General features: G+C 32.2%; 1 protein-coding gene across 2 annotated transcripts in view; it reads left to right on the forward strand.

Moving 5' to 3' along the window:
• Window positions 1–17559, forward strand: part of Cdk13 (cyclin dependent kinase 13) — a 97933-nt gene that overhangs the window by 69759 nt on the left and 10615 nt on the right. For both annotated transcript variants that reach the window (XM_076836367.2, XM_076836371.2), the window contains exons 8-11: window positions 4031–4132; window positions 4229–4306; window positions 15566–15682; window positions 16252–16383. In XM_076836367.2, coding sequence (XP_076692482.1) covers window positions 4031–4132; window positions 4229–4306; window positions 15566–15682; window positions 16252–16383 — 429 coding nt within the window. The remainder of the gene's footprint in view (window positions 1–4030; window positions 4133–4228; window positions 4307–15565; window positions 15683–16251; window positions 16384–17559) is intronic.

The raw sequence follows: 17559 nt of genomic DNA on the forward strand, positions 1-17559 counted from the left end.
TAGAATCTGGATAAATGGTTTATTAGTTAGGATAGGCTAAGCCTATTTTCACAAAAAGAACCTCAAAATTAGCCATATAAAGAAAGAGAATTTATATTTCTCACTTAATGATATCAAATAATTGTTGCTTACCTAATTTACCATTAATATTTAACCATATCATCAGGTCAAATGATGATTGTTTCATATTAGTGATCCAGGAAACCAGGTTGGATGATCTGCCATCTTCTACAAATGCCTTCCAAGGCTGTTGCCAGAAGTAAGAAAATAGGGAGAAACGTTATGATGAGCCAGGCCTAGAAATGGCACGTATCACATGTATTCCCATTCCATTGGAGAGCATTTGTCATATGGCCACATGTCACTACAGTGAGCCTGGGAAATGTAGCATAGCTGGGCGGCTGCCATAGAAAAAAGGAATAACAAATTTTAGAGGACAACTATCGTTCTCTGCCACAAATGGTGATGCTGTTTGCTGAGACAGGAAGCAGGAAGAGAGAAGCAATTTGCAGCAAAAGGTAATAAATTTACTTTTGGATGTGTTTTGATGTAGGTACTTATAGGACTTATAAATCTGCATGCATAATAATAGACAAGTGATCTTAATAAGCATCAATTGGAAAAAATTAGTCTCATTTTTCTATAACAATATGATAATCCAGAGATTTAAAAGTTATTTTTCTTTGGGAAACAATTGAAAATAGAAAAGGAGAACTGCAAAAAAACGGTTATGTTAGTTGTTATCTGGTTATGGCATAAGTCAGTCAATTAAAAATGTTTACTCTATGCCAGACATGGATCTGAGTAATACTATTGGCTAGATATTAGAGATGAACTCATTTATATGGTGATGAGAGAAGTTTTGAAAGGGTAGGACAAAGGAAAATATTTAAAATATAAAATAATAAGCGTACTACAAAGCAAATAAAATAGTGACTGTACAACCCATATGGGAAAATGATGGTGGTAGCTAGGATAATTTTCTCTAGGGCAATTTAGGATGGACCTCTTTAAGGAAGTAAATTGCAGGTAAGACCTGAGTGATGAGAATGAAAAAATCTGAAGAAGGTCTGGGCAAAGAACATAGGAATTAAAAAGTAGAAGTATTGAGTTAGTGGATAGCCTGGGAACAGACTTGGAAAGTTTAAAGGTCATAAAGATGCCCAGCTTGATAGTAGTTGGTGTACATTGATATCATTGTACAATGATATCAAATGAGGTAAATTTTATTTTGTTGCAGTGGGAAATCTTGTCAAAATTCTTTTAAACAAGTAGGTGATAAGATCTGGTTTTATGCTTTAAAGACAGCAATAACAAAAAGTTTTTAAAAGAACTGAGGGAAGGTTAGGGTTGGAGGGAGGAAGCCAGTGAAGGTATTGATACATTAATACCAATGAAATGATATTAATGACTGATTCAGATTATAGCTGTTGAGTTAGATTTAGGATTTGAGGGAAAGAGGATCAAGAATGACTCCTGGATTTTTGATCACAGAAGCTAGATAGGATAATAGAGATCCCAGATTTGCTTTCCAGTTAACTGTGGCTCTCCTTATTTGATTCAAAATCACTGTAAATTACAATATAAAAGAACCAGTACAGATTTTATTATATGTGTTGTGGGAAAAATTAAGCATTTTATAGCTAGCTTAGTATATTCTTTTATATGATTCTTTTTTTCCCCTTTCTTATAATCTTGAAAGCCCTAAGGTAGGGAAGACCATAACCATATTTCATCTTCCCTTTCCTTCTCCTCCAATCTCTAGAATTCCTAGGATTGTAGAGGCAAAACATTGGAATCTATTGTTAAACTGATAGAAAATTTGTAACAGAAACTAATTTTTAGAAATATTCAGTAAAGCCAGTAATATATATACATTAAATATATTTGATGTATGCTTAGAAGTATATTTCATCTCGTTTTGCATTTAATCGTTTTTTGAAAATGAACTGTTCTGAATTTGATGAGGTCATTAAAAATTAAGCTAGTTTTAATTGTTAAAGATGACTATGTAATATTTCCTGGAGTTTGGTATATAGTGTATAGAATGATCTTTTATTTAAATATTCCTTTTCAATAAAATTTAACCTGAATTTGTATAGTTTCTCAAATTCAGTATACTTTTTTATGTAAAAATAAAATTAACTATTTATAGATAGATTTATATTAATTTAAACATTTTAGACTTAGCTATTCAGTTGCACTTTCATAACATGACTATAACTTTCAAATCCTTATAGACCCTTGAAATATCTAAGAAACTACTCAATCATGATAGTCACAAGTTTTGTTCTCCCATCCAGCTAATTTTATCTATGTCACCTAAAGTTACAGGGCCACATACATTAAGGTGCCTGCCCTGTGTCTGGCCTTATTCTGGGCTTTGTATGAGGGTTCATATGAAAGAATGGTATGGGTTCTTTTGACTTCCTGGGAAGATAGAAAATATAAGAGAGTTGAAGACAGTGGTAAGTATATGAAGATCAATTATTATGAACAGAAATTAGAGTTTATGGAGATGGATTTTTGACTATGTTGTGAAGGAAGTACAGGATTTAAATGAGAAAAACTGGGAAGGGTTTTAAAATTTCAAAGGAGCAAAGCATAAAAAGATAAACATTTTTACAGAATGATTTAGAGTAGCTAAAGATGAAGGTTCTTCCTTATTATTCCAGTAAATAAACAAAAATGACTAAAAAAAAATATTAGAAAAGTCTAATCCTAATTTGCCATTACAGATTTACATCTAGACTTTTAAGTTTTTACCAAAGCTATATAAATTTTCTTCTGTCTTTGAAACATTGTTAATGCATTCCTATCTATGATAATGCTGTGATGCCCAGATTGATGGCTTTACTATTAGTGTTTAAAAGTATTTGGAGAAATGTGGCTGTGTGGGTGCTGAGCAAGTTAGACAGATCTTTCAATGTCTGGGACTTCAGGTCTATATTTGGCAAGAGGGAATTGCTTTATAAGTTGTATGTTTCTTTTCCCCAAACTGGTCCAAATCCAAACCAATCCCTGGTACATGGGCGTGGAACATAGTGTTTCTGGGGAATTTGCTATGATATAATATAAGAAAGATTTAGAATTGATCTAAAGATGTATTTATTCACCTAGAAGTGTATATTTTAACCATGGATCAGTTAAAAGCGTCTGACTTTTTAGGGCCCTCTTTTTTCACGTGTATCAGGTAGACTTTGGCTTTGCCAGACAAAAATTTGTACTATGATGGTTCAACTTAACTCTAATATAACTTTGCTAGATAATCTCTTCTATGGCAAAGAAAGAGCTTACCGTATGTATGTCTTCTTTTTAGTTGGTCACAAAAAAAAAAAAAATCTGATTAAAGTGCCATATCTGTTTTTAGTGAAAAAACAGGATAGACCCCAGTTTCTGTAGACCACATTTTTGTACTCTCTGTTCCCAAGCCAGAGTGGGTCAAAATTAATGCAGTTTTGTCGAAGTCTTGGACAGTTAAAAACTTTTGTTAGGGGCTGGGGTATACTTCAGTGGTAGAACACTTGCCTAGCCTCCATGAGGTCCTGCATTCAATCCCCAGTACCACCACCACCACAACAAACTACAAAGAAGAAAAATCCACTCCACCACTTTTGTTAGGAAATCCCAATTTGAGTCTTGTCATCTGTTAGTAATTTGCCAGATTTGGCCAAAATCAATGAACTCCCTTTTAAATAAGTTAATTTTTAAAATATTTTATGAAAAGGAAAACATTTTTTAACAGTTGAATTGATATAATGACCTCCTTTTAACCAAATTACACTTAACAGCCAACTACTTCTTATTAATTTCCACATATAAAGGAAGTTTTTAGTTAATCAGGTTCTCTCAGATGCATTTTATAATCCTCTGTTAGATGCCTTAATATATCTGCATTTGGTGGGCATATGAAAGTGATTTTAGTTAGGATTGTAGAACTGCTTTGATAATTCAAAGTAATATTTTTCTAAGACAATCTCTTTTACTTCTACAAATACTAATTCTAAAAGGTGCTTTCTGTGTTTTTTAGTCGGCCATATACCAACAAAGTTATCACCTTATGGTACCGTCCACCTGAACTGCTGTTGGGAGAGGAACGATACACACCAGCTATTGACGTATGGAGCTGCGGGTAAGATAGACTCATTAATTGGTTTATTCTACTTAAAACTTTTGGTAGTGGATTAAATCAGAACATTTGGTTAATGGTGGGTGTTTTTTCCATTAGATGTATCCTTGGTGAACTCTTCACTAAAAAACCTATATTTCAAGCAAATCAGGAACTTGCGCAGCTAGAATTAATAAGGTAAGCTGATGATGATAATATTTGTGGGATTGGGGTATGTCATACTCCATAGGAATTTTAAAAAATTTTCTAGCTTATCTTTGCAGGAGGAGGACAGCATGGTTCTCTTGAAGGCTAATGGCTGCTAAATGGAGGAGAAATCAGAATGTAGGCCCTTTGATAGCTTTAAGGATCTTAAAATCTGTAGTTCTTTTTTCTTGGGGGAAGGGGATGTTAAATTACAGGACTTGAGGCCCTAAAGATAAGATTAGGAGGTAAAAGTAAATACAAAATAGGAGAGAAAGAATAATAGGCACTTAAAAAAAAAAAGTATTGCATAAAGGAAAAATAAGTGTTTTAGAATATTGTAAAGAAATACTCTATTTTCTATGCACCATGGTATATTTATGTGTATATTATATATGTCTACCCACCAAAATATGTATATACCCACTAGCATAGGTCTTTACCATTTGGAGCCTATCATAGAATCCAGCTCATAATCGGTTATTCATACATGTTAAGTCAACTTTTTCTTCATCTTAGTTTTAAAAATAATATTTAAAGGGGCTTTGCTTTTATATATATAAGAATATAAACTTGCAACTTATGAGACTTTCATGAGTTTCAGAGTAAGGATGAAGTCTTAGGAAAAATGTTAATAGGCACAGATTTATAGAATTTTACTTTGCCAGTTGAACAAAATGAACATAAAAGTAACAAGTAATAATCAGAAGGATCACAATTTCATCTGATAAATTTTAAAGGTATTATTCAGAAACAGAAAACTTAAAAAGAAGATCTTTGGAATTAACAAATAGACCTTCTTTGGGGGTTTGCCCTCCCCTGCAAAACAAAAACAAACAAATAAAAAACAAACAAACAAAAAAAAAAACACCAGACTTCCAAACCTTAGTATTAACCTTTTTGGTGAGTTTTTTTGTTTTTTTTTTTTTTAACTGTAAGGCTCTTTAGTGAAAGATGAGTGTCCAGTTAGAACCTTCTCTTGCTCTGGACATAATTTGGTTATAATTAGAAATACCTAAGCCAGAAACTAATACTGCTTTAATTCAGCCAGTTGCCTCATTTGAAAATGGAAGTATATGTCCCAGACTTGGCCAAGGAGCTTTCCAAGCACAGAATTATAATGAAATTACAAAGAGAAGGGAGTATCTTGTCCATTTTCTTTTGTTGTATCTGAATACCGCAGACTAGGTAATTTATGAAAAATACAAGTTTATTTAGCTCATGGTTCTGAAGGCTAGGAAGTTCAAGATTGGGTAGTTGCATCTGGTAAGGTCCTTCATGCTTGTTTGGAAACTTCGAAGTCCCAAGGTGGCACAGGAAGGCAGACTAAGCTAGTAGAGAGCACTTGCTTTTATAAAAAACTATTCTTTGAATAACCCAATTTAAGTGGAGCCCTCACGATCCATTCACCTTCCAAAGTTCCCTTCTCTTGAATACCATCAGCATAGGATTTTGAGGACTAAGTTTCCAACATATGAAATTTGTGGGACCCATCCAAGCTCTATAGCAGGGAGAGAGGGAATTCACCTGATGCACAGGAAAACTTTTATCTTTCATTGTGTTACCAACAAATAAACAATGATCAGGAGGAACTAATACTCACCAAACTAAGAAATATATTTTTATGCTAATCGAACATTGAAAAAAGTTAGTTATATATTAGTTGAAAAATAAAACCAGAGTAAACTTCAAAATAGTACTGACTATATTCTCTAAGTAAAAATAGAATAAAACTAGAAATTAATGTAAAAAATGGAAACACAGTCTCTCAAGTATCTAAAAATTTTAAATATGTTAAAAAATGATAGACTAACTATGGGCTCAGATGGTTTAAACCTGTGCTTTTAGAAAAAAAATCACAGCCTTAGATATAGTCATATGCTATATAGGGATGTATATAGCAGGGTCTGTTTTGTATACAGGGTCTGTTTTGGTCAACAACAGACCTGTATACAATAGTGACCCCCATTATAATGAAGCTGAGTTGGATTTGGTGGTGCACACTTGTAATCCCAGCAACTCAGGAGACTGAGGCAGGAGGATCACAAGTTTGAGGCCAGCCTCAGCAACTTAGTGAGGCCGTAAGCAACTTAAGACAGTGTCTCAAAAAATTATAAAAGGACTCAGTGGTGAAGCACTCCTGGGTTCAACCTCCAGTACAAAAGAAAACAAAACAAAAACCTGAAAAATTACAGTCTTCTGGTGATGTCATAACTGTCGTGGCATCATAGTGCAAAGATAACTCAATTTTGTGATGATGCCGAACAAACCTACTGTGCTGCTAGTCATATAAAATTATAGCACATACAATTATGTAAGTACATAATACTTGATAAAAATAATAAGCAACTGTTACTGGTTTATGTATTTACTATACTATACTTTTTATTGTTATTTTAGCTTGTACTTCTTCTACTTATATATAAAAAAAGTTTACTGTAAAACAGTATGCCGTGTTACGCTGGCAGCAGCCTCATACAACTCGTGTTTACTGCCTCTCTTGATTGCATCAAGAGGCCGCGTCAAGTGATTGACCTATTCCATCTAGGTTTGTGTAAGTACACTCTATGATGTTCATACAACGACAGAATCACCTAAACACAGTTTTCAGAACACATCCTGTCGTTAAACGACACAAGTGCATAGTACTAAGAAAATGAAATTAAATGAGTCAAACATTCACCTGACAAGCTAGGGAAAAGAACCAGCAAAATAAATCCAGGGAATAAGAAAGGCACTTAATGAGTTCAATAAGAAAAATGTAGAAAAATACATTTAAGATATAGTCTTCGGTTATTCATATACACATGCAATATAAATTAACCTAGTAACTTATTATGAAAAAAGAGTATAAAGAAATACATTGAGGGGCTGGGATGTAGCTCAGTTGGTAGAGTGCTTGCCTTGCATGCACAAAGTCCTGGGTTCAATCCCCAGCCATCCCCCTCCCCCCCAAAAAAGAAATACAATGAAAATTGAATAACTCCAATGCCATTTGATTCACCCAACTTGAACCTAGAACATAATACAAAACTCAAATATGTGAAATAGTGCTGACAAATCATTAATCAGAGAACAAGGCTCCAACATTTTCATAGGTGAAATCTTGCAGGTCTTTCAGAAACCAAAACTTGTAATATTCTTCTAATTACTCCACAATGAAATAATGTAGTAGAAACTTTCCTATCCAGCCTTTTGTTGAACAAAATTATTAGGTTATTGATATTCTTCATTCCTTCTATAAATAAATGTTAGCTTGATAATTTGGCATGCTAAATGCTTATTAGCTAGTAGGCTGTCACTTGTTAGTAAGACTATGTGTTTATCCTGTCAACCAGGGAGGTGGGTGATTGTTTCCATTTTTTTATGCAGATATATATGGTTTAATTAAATATAGACAAAAGTAGTACTTTGCAAAAACTTTATATTACTATTTAATTAGAGATGGACAAGTAACTGCATAATTAGAAAGAAAAATTAAAAATTTGCAAGGGATTAGCATGCCAGTTGTGTTGAAAGTGTTTTTAATTTCTAGCTTTATTTCAAGAAACCCAAACTAAAAATGTGTGTGTTATGGTTGTGGTTTGTGCAAAAAAATTAACACAGAATTCCATTCAATAAATACTGTGTTAAAAAAGAAAATCTTGGGCTTTTGTCAGAAGATTGGAGAATAAATGTATATTTAAAATTTTTCAATGAAAATAAAATGCTTAAATTGTGTTTCTTTGAATCCTCTTTTATATAATTCCCTCTAATTCATTTTATTCCATTTAACCAACTATTGGTCCTAATTTTATTAGGCATTAGGGCTTTTATCCATGATAGTTAAGAGGTTTATACACAATAGAAACTTTCTTCTAAGAATATCACCTGAATTATTTCAGTTAAACTTCATAAAAAACCTAGTATTTTCCTTCTGTAGTTAAGAAAACTGAACCTCATTGAAGAATTTATCCAGGGTTAGCAAGTGACCAAATCAAAATTTAAATCCAAATATTGTATCTTATCTTAGAGTCTAAACTTTTTAATCATTACTGTGTTAAATAATAAGGTCTAGAACTTTTTTATATAGTCTGACACAAATATCAATCTTTGGCAGAGGCATTGTGAGAAATTTCTGTTAAGATATTAATACAAGGTTTCTAAGGGAAATATTAACAATTAACTTATAGGTTCATCTCAAGAATTCAAGGAAGTTTAAGAAATCTGTTAGTATAATTCAGCATTTTAATAGAAGTAAAATAGTGTGCCTAAATGCATAAGCTTTTATAAAGGGATATTTCTTTTGACATGATAAAAATATGTATCACAAACTAATAGCCAGAATAATATTTGGTGGCAAAATGCTAAAAATTGTAAAGACAAAAATGAGGAAAAGTTGTCTTTCAGTGTTGTTACGTGTTCATGTATTAAGTACTAACCAATTAGCTAATATTATTAGGAAAGTGAACCTGTAAGAGGTACATAAAGTGAAAGCAGGATTGTTGTTAATTTGTGTAGGATAACATTGTATATAGATTCATACACAGAAAATGCAAATCACCTGAAACACTTCAAAATAAAGTGTTCGGTAAGCCAGGTACAGTGGTGGCGCATGCCTGTAATGTCAGTGAATCAGAAGGCAGGAGGATATTAAATTCAAAGCCAACCTCAGCAATTTAGAAATCCACTAAGCAACTTAGTGAGTCTGTGTCTCAAAGTAAAGAAATAAATAAAATAATTTAAAAAGTGTTTGTTAAAATAGCAGAGAAACGATATTAGTATACACTGTGGAAACACAGTGGGGGAAAAGATACCTTTAATAAAACACCTCCACCATATGTAACTCAGGAATTTTAAAACTATAATGTCCCAGTTAGTAAGATTCCTTGAAAAACTGTTGTAGAGGCATACATTGTTTTGGTTAAGAAGCCTTAATTTTTTTTTAAAGATGGCAGTTCATCCTGTATTTAGTCAGTACATTCCTAATGAGAATTTCAGAAGACTGTTTTTGAAACTTAATAATTGATGTTGTGTTTATCTAGGAAAGATAAACGTGGAAATAAGTAGGAAAGTTCTTAAAAAGGAGGAAAATTGTGCTGGGCATGGTAGCGCATGTCTGTTATCCCCGGAGGCAAAGGCAGCAGGGGCAGCAGGATCATAAGTTTCAGGCCAGTCCAAACTTAGACCCTCTATCAGAATAGGGGCTGGAGATGCAGCCCAGTGGTACAGCACTTGCTTAACATGCACAAAACCTTAGGTTCCATTCTGGGTACTGAAAAACAACAACAAAAAACTTGGGAAAATTAGGGATATCATGTTAAGCAAATAATAGTAGTTACTAATATTATAATGGCTTTAGTTAAAGCCATCTAGGCATAGATATTTCAAATAAGATGAATAATTGAACATAATATATATGTGGTAGTTACTAGGTGCTCAGGATACAATGGGGGCCTAGGGGAGGAGGGCAGAAAGCTTGTTTCCTACTTGCTGTGGACTAGTTTCCTTCTTGCTAGGGGCAGACAAAGCAAATAAGCAAAATATATTAGGTGGTAGTTAAGTGTAGGGAATGATGTACCACAAGGTAACAATAGAGCAAAGATCTAAATACAGTGAAGGAACAGCAAATAAAGACTTTATGACATGGGTGTGCTTTTTTTAATGAATATGTTAAGTCAGTTTATGACCTATGTAGGTTAAAAAAGCTCAGCTCATTAGCTTATAGCATTCTATACAGTTAATAAAAAGGAGATGTTAAATCTGGAAATACTGACAAAAAAAGCAACATAAAAAGAGCCATTGTACAGAAGGATGTGTTTAGCTTAAATACACTGAAAGAGTCTGGAGTTGTTAATCTGAACATGGACTTATGAGAAAGATAGGGAGGGAAATTTTTATTTTCCGCTTTATATATTTCAGAATTCTTTTATTAAGGTACCAAATATTTATAATATGAGAGATGCTTCAGTTTTGATTTTGTAACTTTGACTTAAAAAAAATGAAAATGAAGTTTCTGATGTCTCAGTGTAGTGAGGCAGCAGATTATATTCAAAGAGGTGTGAGCTTTAGAATCTGTCAGACATGAGTTCTATGCTAATTCAGTTACATCTGGCTCTTGTTACTTAGGGTAAATTTTGTAATGTTCTAAATTTGTTTCTTCATTAATAAAACAGGACTAATAACATGTTTAGGGTTGTAAGAATTAAAATATGTATTCTATGTACATATTTTCCCCCTCACTTTATTTGCAATAATACTAGATTTTTTCCCCTGTTCTAAAGGCTCAGACACAATGAGAGCTATGATAAGTATTAAAGGCATGTAAAACTGGTCAGTAGTGGAAATACTGATCAATCTGTTTTAAAGAGCTTTTCACTACAATGATTTGAATTATTTATAATTGGATTTATTCCAGGGAGCATTTTAGGAAGATTACTAAAGGTTTGTAATAGAAGTATGATGGTTCAAAAAATGATAGAAAAAGAACAGAAAACCTAAATGGGATGAATTGAATGAATGAATGAGAGTAAAAATGTTCTTTGTGGTCATAGATGATAGGCTCACACTTTAAACTCCAGGCTTTCTAGAATAGCTAGCTAAACAAAGAGTTGGCTTGCAATGTGCATGCAGTGTGTATTTCTTATGGAGAAAAGAAGACTTAATCACTGAATAAATTATAAGTGGATTAGAATTAAAACAATCTTGCTTCTGGCTTCTGACACACTGTATCCAAATACATACAAAACTTTAGGCTTAGATGATCACTCAGGTAAGATTGTTAAGATTTAACAGGAATGGATTTGGTTTTACTTTTTCCAAAATATAGGAAAAGAAGGAAACATTATAAAAGATGAATCATATACCTTCATATACCAATAGCATAAAATATTCTGTACACTTACGCTTCTTAATCTTTTTGGTCTCAGAACTTTTTTACACTCAAAAATTATCGAGGATCTCAAAAGCTATTGTTTTATATTGATTGTATTTATAATTATCATTTTAATACAATTTAACAGCATTTTAATTTTAAAAAGTCTTCCAAACTAAGATAAAAATTGCTGGTATGAATGACATTGTTAGACATTTTTACAAATCTTTAAATGTCTGGTTTAATAGAAATCATACTTGGAAACTCATTTGTAATGTGCTGTTTTCAATAGACTTTTTCAGATAATTGTGCATATTCTTTTTGAAATGACAAAAATTATGTAAGTGGAAGTCTTTTACAGGTTAGTTGTAATGTGCAATCAATTCATTTGAAGGAATATTTTGTACTATATAATGAAAACTGATTGGTCTTATACTTTGAGTAGGTCTTTTATCTGATGATTTTATGATGTTATTCATTGATCAATTGGAAAATGTTGGCTCACTGAATAGAGCAGAACTTCCAAATGTAACATGTCATTTTATATTTGTCTTCACTAATCTCATCAGAAAATTCTTGTATTTCTAATACTAGTAAAAATCTTGTAAAAAGTTGTCAAGCTAATAGTACTGGGTACAGGTTTTCCAATATTCTAATTTCCCTTGAAAATTAAAATTTTACAATTGACAATAAATACTGTTTGTTTTCCTTGAAGTGAAAAGCACTTTGTACATATTTGAGAAAATATCTGGTAGATACCCAAATCTGAATGCCAATCATTTGGTAACTTCTTGCGGGTAAAATGGAAGTCCATTTAAAAAGCAGTAACTTCACTTTGCAGCTCAAATAATTGCATAAATATCTCTGCTCATATTGTACATGTGCAGCAGAAGTGCTGTATGAGTATATCCCATTTCATCACAGAACAGTACAAAGATATATATTCAAATGTGAGGATCAAATAATATTATTTATTGCTTTAACAGGTATATTATGTGAAACTGACTCCACTTAGTCCCCCAAATTGCATGGTATTAAAGAGTACTTACCACTAATATAATATAATAAGTTACCAGTAGTTTATCCACCATTGTTTTTGTACTATTCATGCAGGTTAACATACTTGAAAAAGACAAATAATGTCTTAGTAATAATTTTGACTGCTATAGAGAAACTCTCTAGACCCCACTTTTGAGAACTTTTGCTGTTCTCGAATCTTATGTATGAATACTGATACAAAACATTTAAATTAACAAGTAGAAAATGTAGCATTAAACTGAAATACTGGTTTTATTAGGCTCAAGTGGTATTTCCTCCTTTGAAAGTAAAGATGAATACACATTAGGAAATCTCTTAATAGAATTTATGACATTAGTAGTCCCGGGTAGAAAATGCCCATGATAAAAATGATGAGTTTCTTAGAAAACTAGTAAATCTGAAGCATATTTTTAAAATATAAAAGCCACAAAAGTAAAAACTCATAGTAAAGAGTAAATAATGCTTTCTTAACAGGAATAAGTGTCAGTTTGTGTATATATCTGTCAATATCTTTATTATGTGTGATACTTACAGAGTTAACTAATATTGTGCACTACCATCATCATTTTATCATATTTGAGAATTGCCACATAATACAACAAATCATAATGATAAAGACAAAATCATTTTGAAAAAAATATAGACAGATTCTATAAGTGAAATGATTGTAAATCTGGATAGCTTCAAAGAAACAATGGTTAGTACTTGGGAACTCAGAAATCTCAGATGGCTATCTAAAACTTTTATATATCAAAATTTGAACTTTTCCTGTATGAAGTTTTTCTAATTAATTGCTTAGAAAAGATGATAGGCTAAAAGCATATTAAAAGCAGGAAATAAAACCTATGAAAAGAAGTACAAATCTCACTGGAGAAATATGTAAAACTGAGGGAATAAAAGAATATTCCTGGGATAAAAATATTAAGCATTATAAAGATAGGAGCCATTTCTAAATTAATTTAAAATTTCAGAGCAGAAGTTAAATCCCATATAAGGCACCGTGTAGTATTGACACCAGACTGGATCTGTGGATCACAATAAATTCCCTTGGGCATTTGGGAATTTAGTATATGCTTTACCATGTGATGCATTACAAGTCTTTAGTAAATGATACTGGGATAGCTGACTGACCACAAAAGCACATATTTTGTTAAAATGCAGTTATCAATTGCTGTTGTGCTAGTTTCTAGAAAGTTCCCATCTTATCATGTCTGTTCCATTGTGTATGCCACTACTAGTTAGAGATCTTCAGTACTCAGTTATCTTCTACAGCACATATAATAAAACAATTTAAACTTTTTAGCTAAGGTTAATAATTTTATTATAGGGCTTAATAGGCAGGTGCTAGTTTGTGTAATTTTATAACTCTGAAATAAAATTCATCTCCATTTTACAAGAGTAGGTTCCTAAGCAGTGCAATTTGACCAATATCACACAGACAGGATTCAATTTTAAAGTTTGTTTTCAGAGTTTGACTTCATGATAGGTAGGCTAAGTGTCTCAAAACTTTGTGTTACCCCAACTCTCTGCTTCCAGCTGACCTTGAGCCTGAAATTCCACCTACATTGTTTTACTTAGTCTTTTCCCCAAATGTTTATTCTTTGCTACTTCCATGACTTTGCATGTATTATTCTCTCAGTCAGTCATAGTTTCTTTTATTCTCTTTCCCACCTATTTATGGTCTACTAAACTCTAGAATTATAACCAATATTCTTTGCTTCTTCCCTTAGTTAAGTTTTCAGGTTTGTTTGTGATCAAAAGTATCCTTAATTATCTCTCCTCTAGTATACGTTATACTTCTACTATTAATGTACATTATTTTGTGTGGTATTAATTTATGTAATTACTTGGAGAAGTGTACAAAAACAAGAGACACATTTTCTGAAATTATAGTAGGAGAAACATGTAAACAGTTAAAATACCAAAGCAGATGAAACTAATGTCAGTGAAACAAGTAGTATGTCAAGAATGGCTATTCTAATCAGCATTTGTGATAAGAATTTGTTGAATAAATTGCATTTGATCTGAACCTTGAGAAGTTAAGTGAAAAGGATTCAGATGCTTAGAATCTAGGGAGAAGAAACGTAAGCATAGACACAAAGGAGTGGTCTGTGGAGAGAGATGCATTAGGAGATGAAATGAAGCAGACAATTTAGTACCACATCATGGAGAGCCCATGCCCTGGGATTGTGACCTTCCCTAAGGGAGGAAGTTTGAGAAAGTTGTGAAAATTGGGTTTAAGGCAGAAGAGAATGGGAATATATAAAAAATAAGATCTTGGCCTGGGGATGTAGCTCAGTTGGTAGAGTGCTGGCCTTGAATGCACAAGGTCCAGGGTTCAATCCCCCCGTACCAAAAAACATAAGATCTTAATATTTTAAAAACTTATAGAAATACTAAATTGTATTGAGACCAGAAAGTACGTTTCAGTGACAAATTTAAAGAACACAAAAAGTTTTCTCATATATATGTGTGTGTTTCTGAGGTAGCATTTTAAAACTCATCTAAAGAAAGTTTGGCAACTTTGGCCATCTCTTTAGTATGCATTTTTACCTGTGTTTATGTTATGTGTAGAATATTTTCTATTTTGGACTCAGAGATGAGTAGACATTTTTTTTTCATATGTGGTAATTAGCTGACAGTGATATACACAACATTTGATATATTTAAGTTAAGCATATTTAACCAATATTTCATTTACATATTATTAAATCAGTTTTTTAATGTTCACCAGCTAGAGTTACTCACGTATTTGTAGGTTATCTTCTGAAAATTATAATTGTTATCAAATTAATGAGTAGTTTCAAGATATAGATAGCAGAGAATAAAGGAGTTAAAATTTTTAAATGTCTTGTGATCAGTGGCACTACTTTAAACTGATCTTTAATATTTTAAGATTGTTATCTTTAGGGTCCTCCAATTTACATTCAGTTGCAGTCTTTACTACAGTTAGCTTCCTGAGGTGGTATACCACCTCAGAAATCTGTTTATGCTATTATTGTAAACAATTTTAATTCATTTGAAGAGGAAGTGCCAGGTACCCAGAAAACAGAGTGAGATATGTGCTTAAATTATTGTCATAACATTTTTTAAGTTGGTTTTAAGAATAGGCCATGTATTTTGAAATACGAAGGTTCTCTACTTACTGGAAGGCTTGAGTTGCTAGAGGCATATACTGAAAACAATTTGATTTCTTTAATTATCCTGTGATTACTAAAATATTTAATCAGACTTTTATACATTGTATAAAAGCTTCGACTTTTGTGTACTTGAAAATCAGTTAATGTTTTGTAGAATAATTGTGGGTATAATTTTTTTCTATGTAGTTCATAGTGATGTACTTCTTTTTGTGTATTGTTTAGCCGTATATGTGGGAGCCCGTGTCCTGCAGTGTGGCCTGATGTAATTAAACTACCATATTTCAACACCATGAAACCAAAGAAGCAGTATCGTCGAAAGTTAAGAGAAGAATTTGTTTTGTAAGAAGTGAATGCTTAAGCATCCATATTGCATTGAATTTGTTATTTTTTTGTGAATTCTCAATGTTACTTGATCCTCTTGATTTGTAGTAGATCTATCCAGTTCTGCTAGGCCATTTAATTTTGAAGTTTGCCTTTGGTATATGCAAATTTCCTTTTCACCACCACTGTAGAATCAGTGATTTGGATAGTATGGTTGGTGCTTATACCAAAGAATTTCATTGATATTGTTTTAAATTTTATTGATACAACTTTAAGTTACTTAAGTTTAGGATTTCATTTTGGTTTAGAAAACTATTCTGCTTGGTTTTTACTTTGATATAATAAAATTGCCCATAGAATAATAAAATACTTTGTTTTTCCCAATTAGTTATAAAAATTATGTAATTAAATATTTCTTCAAAGGAATATTTGAGATTTATTGGACTAAAGTATTATAAAATGCTAGCATTTAAAATAATTTGATTTTTAATTTAAAAAATTAACTAAAAATATTTTGTTAAGCTTCTAAAGAAATACTATACTTGTGTCTACAAAACATATATGACTTTTGTAATCCTCTCATATAGTATTCCTGCAGCTGCTTTAGACTTATTTGATTACATGCTCGCCTTGGATCCTAGTAAGCGGTGCACAGCTGAGCAGGCTCTTCAATGTGAGTTTCTACGAGATGTTGAACCCTCAAAAATGCCTCCACCAGAGTAAGTAGCTTTTTATTATATTAGATTTCACATATGTAGAATCTGGACAGTTTTAATAACATCTGTATATAATGATCAAAAAAGATTTTCCATGCCTAATTAAGTTGAAAGAGACCAAAATAAGTAAATAAAACTGCAGTACTATGTGTAATTTGCACATCTAGAATGCAGTTAGATGCTTGCTTAATGTTGAGCTAATCATGGTATGCGGCCTTTCTCTAGCTAATGTTGGGTTAGTTCAGCAAGATATTGTAATGTATTTCAGCTTTAAGAAAATATTGCTGCTGCTAATTCTGTCAATACTTACACTGCTAGTAATATTTATAGATAAAATTTTGAATATTGTGCTATTTTTCATGTATTATATTAATCTTTATAATCCTCTAAGGTAGGTATTATTATCCTTCTCACCATTTTACAGAGGAGGAAGCAGGCTCAAAGAGGTTAAGAAACTTGCCCAAGAATACAAATCTAGTAAAGGGTGGAGCCAGCTCTCAAAATTAAGAAAGAGAAATTCTGAAAATATTCTATAGCATTCTCCTGCACAACAGAAAATCCTTATCACTGACTAAAACAATATTAGTATCAGAAGCATATATAGAATGAGTTATTATCTGATGGAGGGAAACTGCATTGTTTCAGAATCAGAGTAGCTGTGCTTTTGAACCTTCACATTCTCATGGCTCTTATAATATCTCTAGGATTGATTCTGAGAGAGAAAAGGGGAGAAAATGGTTCATTTACTTCTTTCTTGATAGGATCTAGAAACTTTATATTTTTTTAAGTAATTTTTAACATGATGGGTTATATCATTAAAAAATAAGAATAATCTTATGTGTCTTTAAATAAAATTAACATATTTTGTATGAACAAACATGGGCTTTGGAATTCAAATTATAGCTCTTCCACTTATCAGGTTGGGCTTACTGTATTTCTGTGAAGCTGTTATATTTAGCATCATTAGATTTTATTGAGGGTTGGGGTGGAGCACTTGCCTCGCATGTGTGAGGCACTGGGTTTGTTCTCAGCACCATATAAAAAAATAAATAAATAAAACAAAATTTAAAAAGATTTTATTGAACTATGTTTGGATAGGCTTTAGGGTGATTAAAAAAAAAAAAAAAAGGTGAAAGGAGCCTGTCATCTGACATGGTGAGGATCTGAAGCATTCACTGT

This window comes from Callospermophilus lateralis, chromosome 1 (assembly GCF_048772815.1).
Source record: "Callospermophilus lateralis isolate mCalLat2 chromosome 1, mCalLat2.hap1, whole genome shotgun sequence".
Taxonomy (NCBI): Eukaryota; Metazoa; Chordata; class Mammalia; order Rodentia; family Sciuridae; genus Callospermophilus; species Callospermophilus lateralis.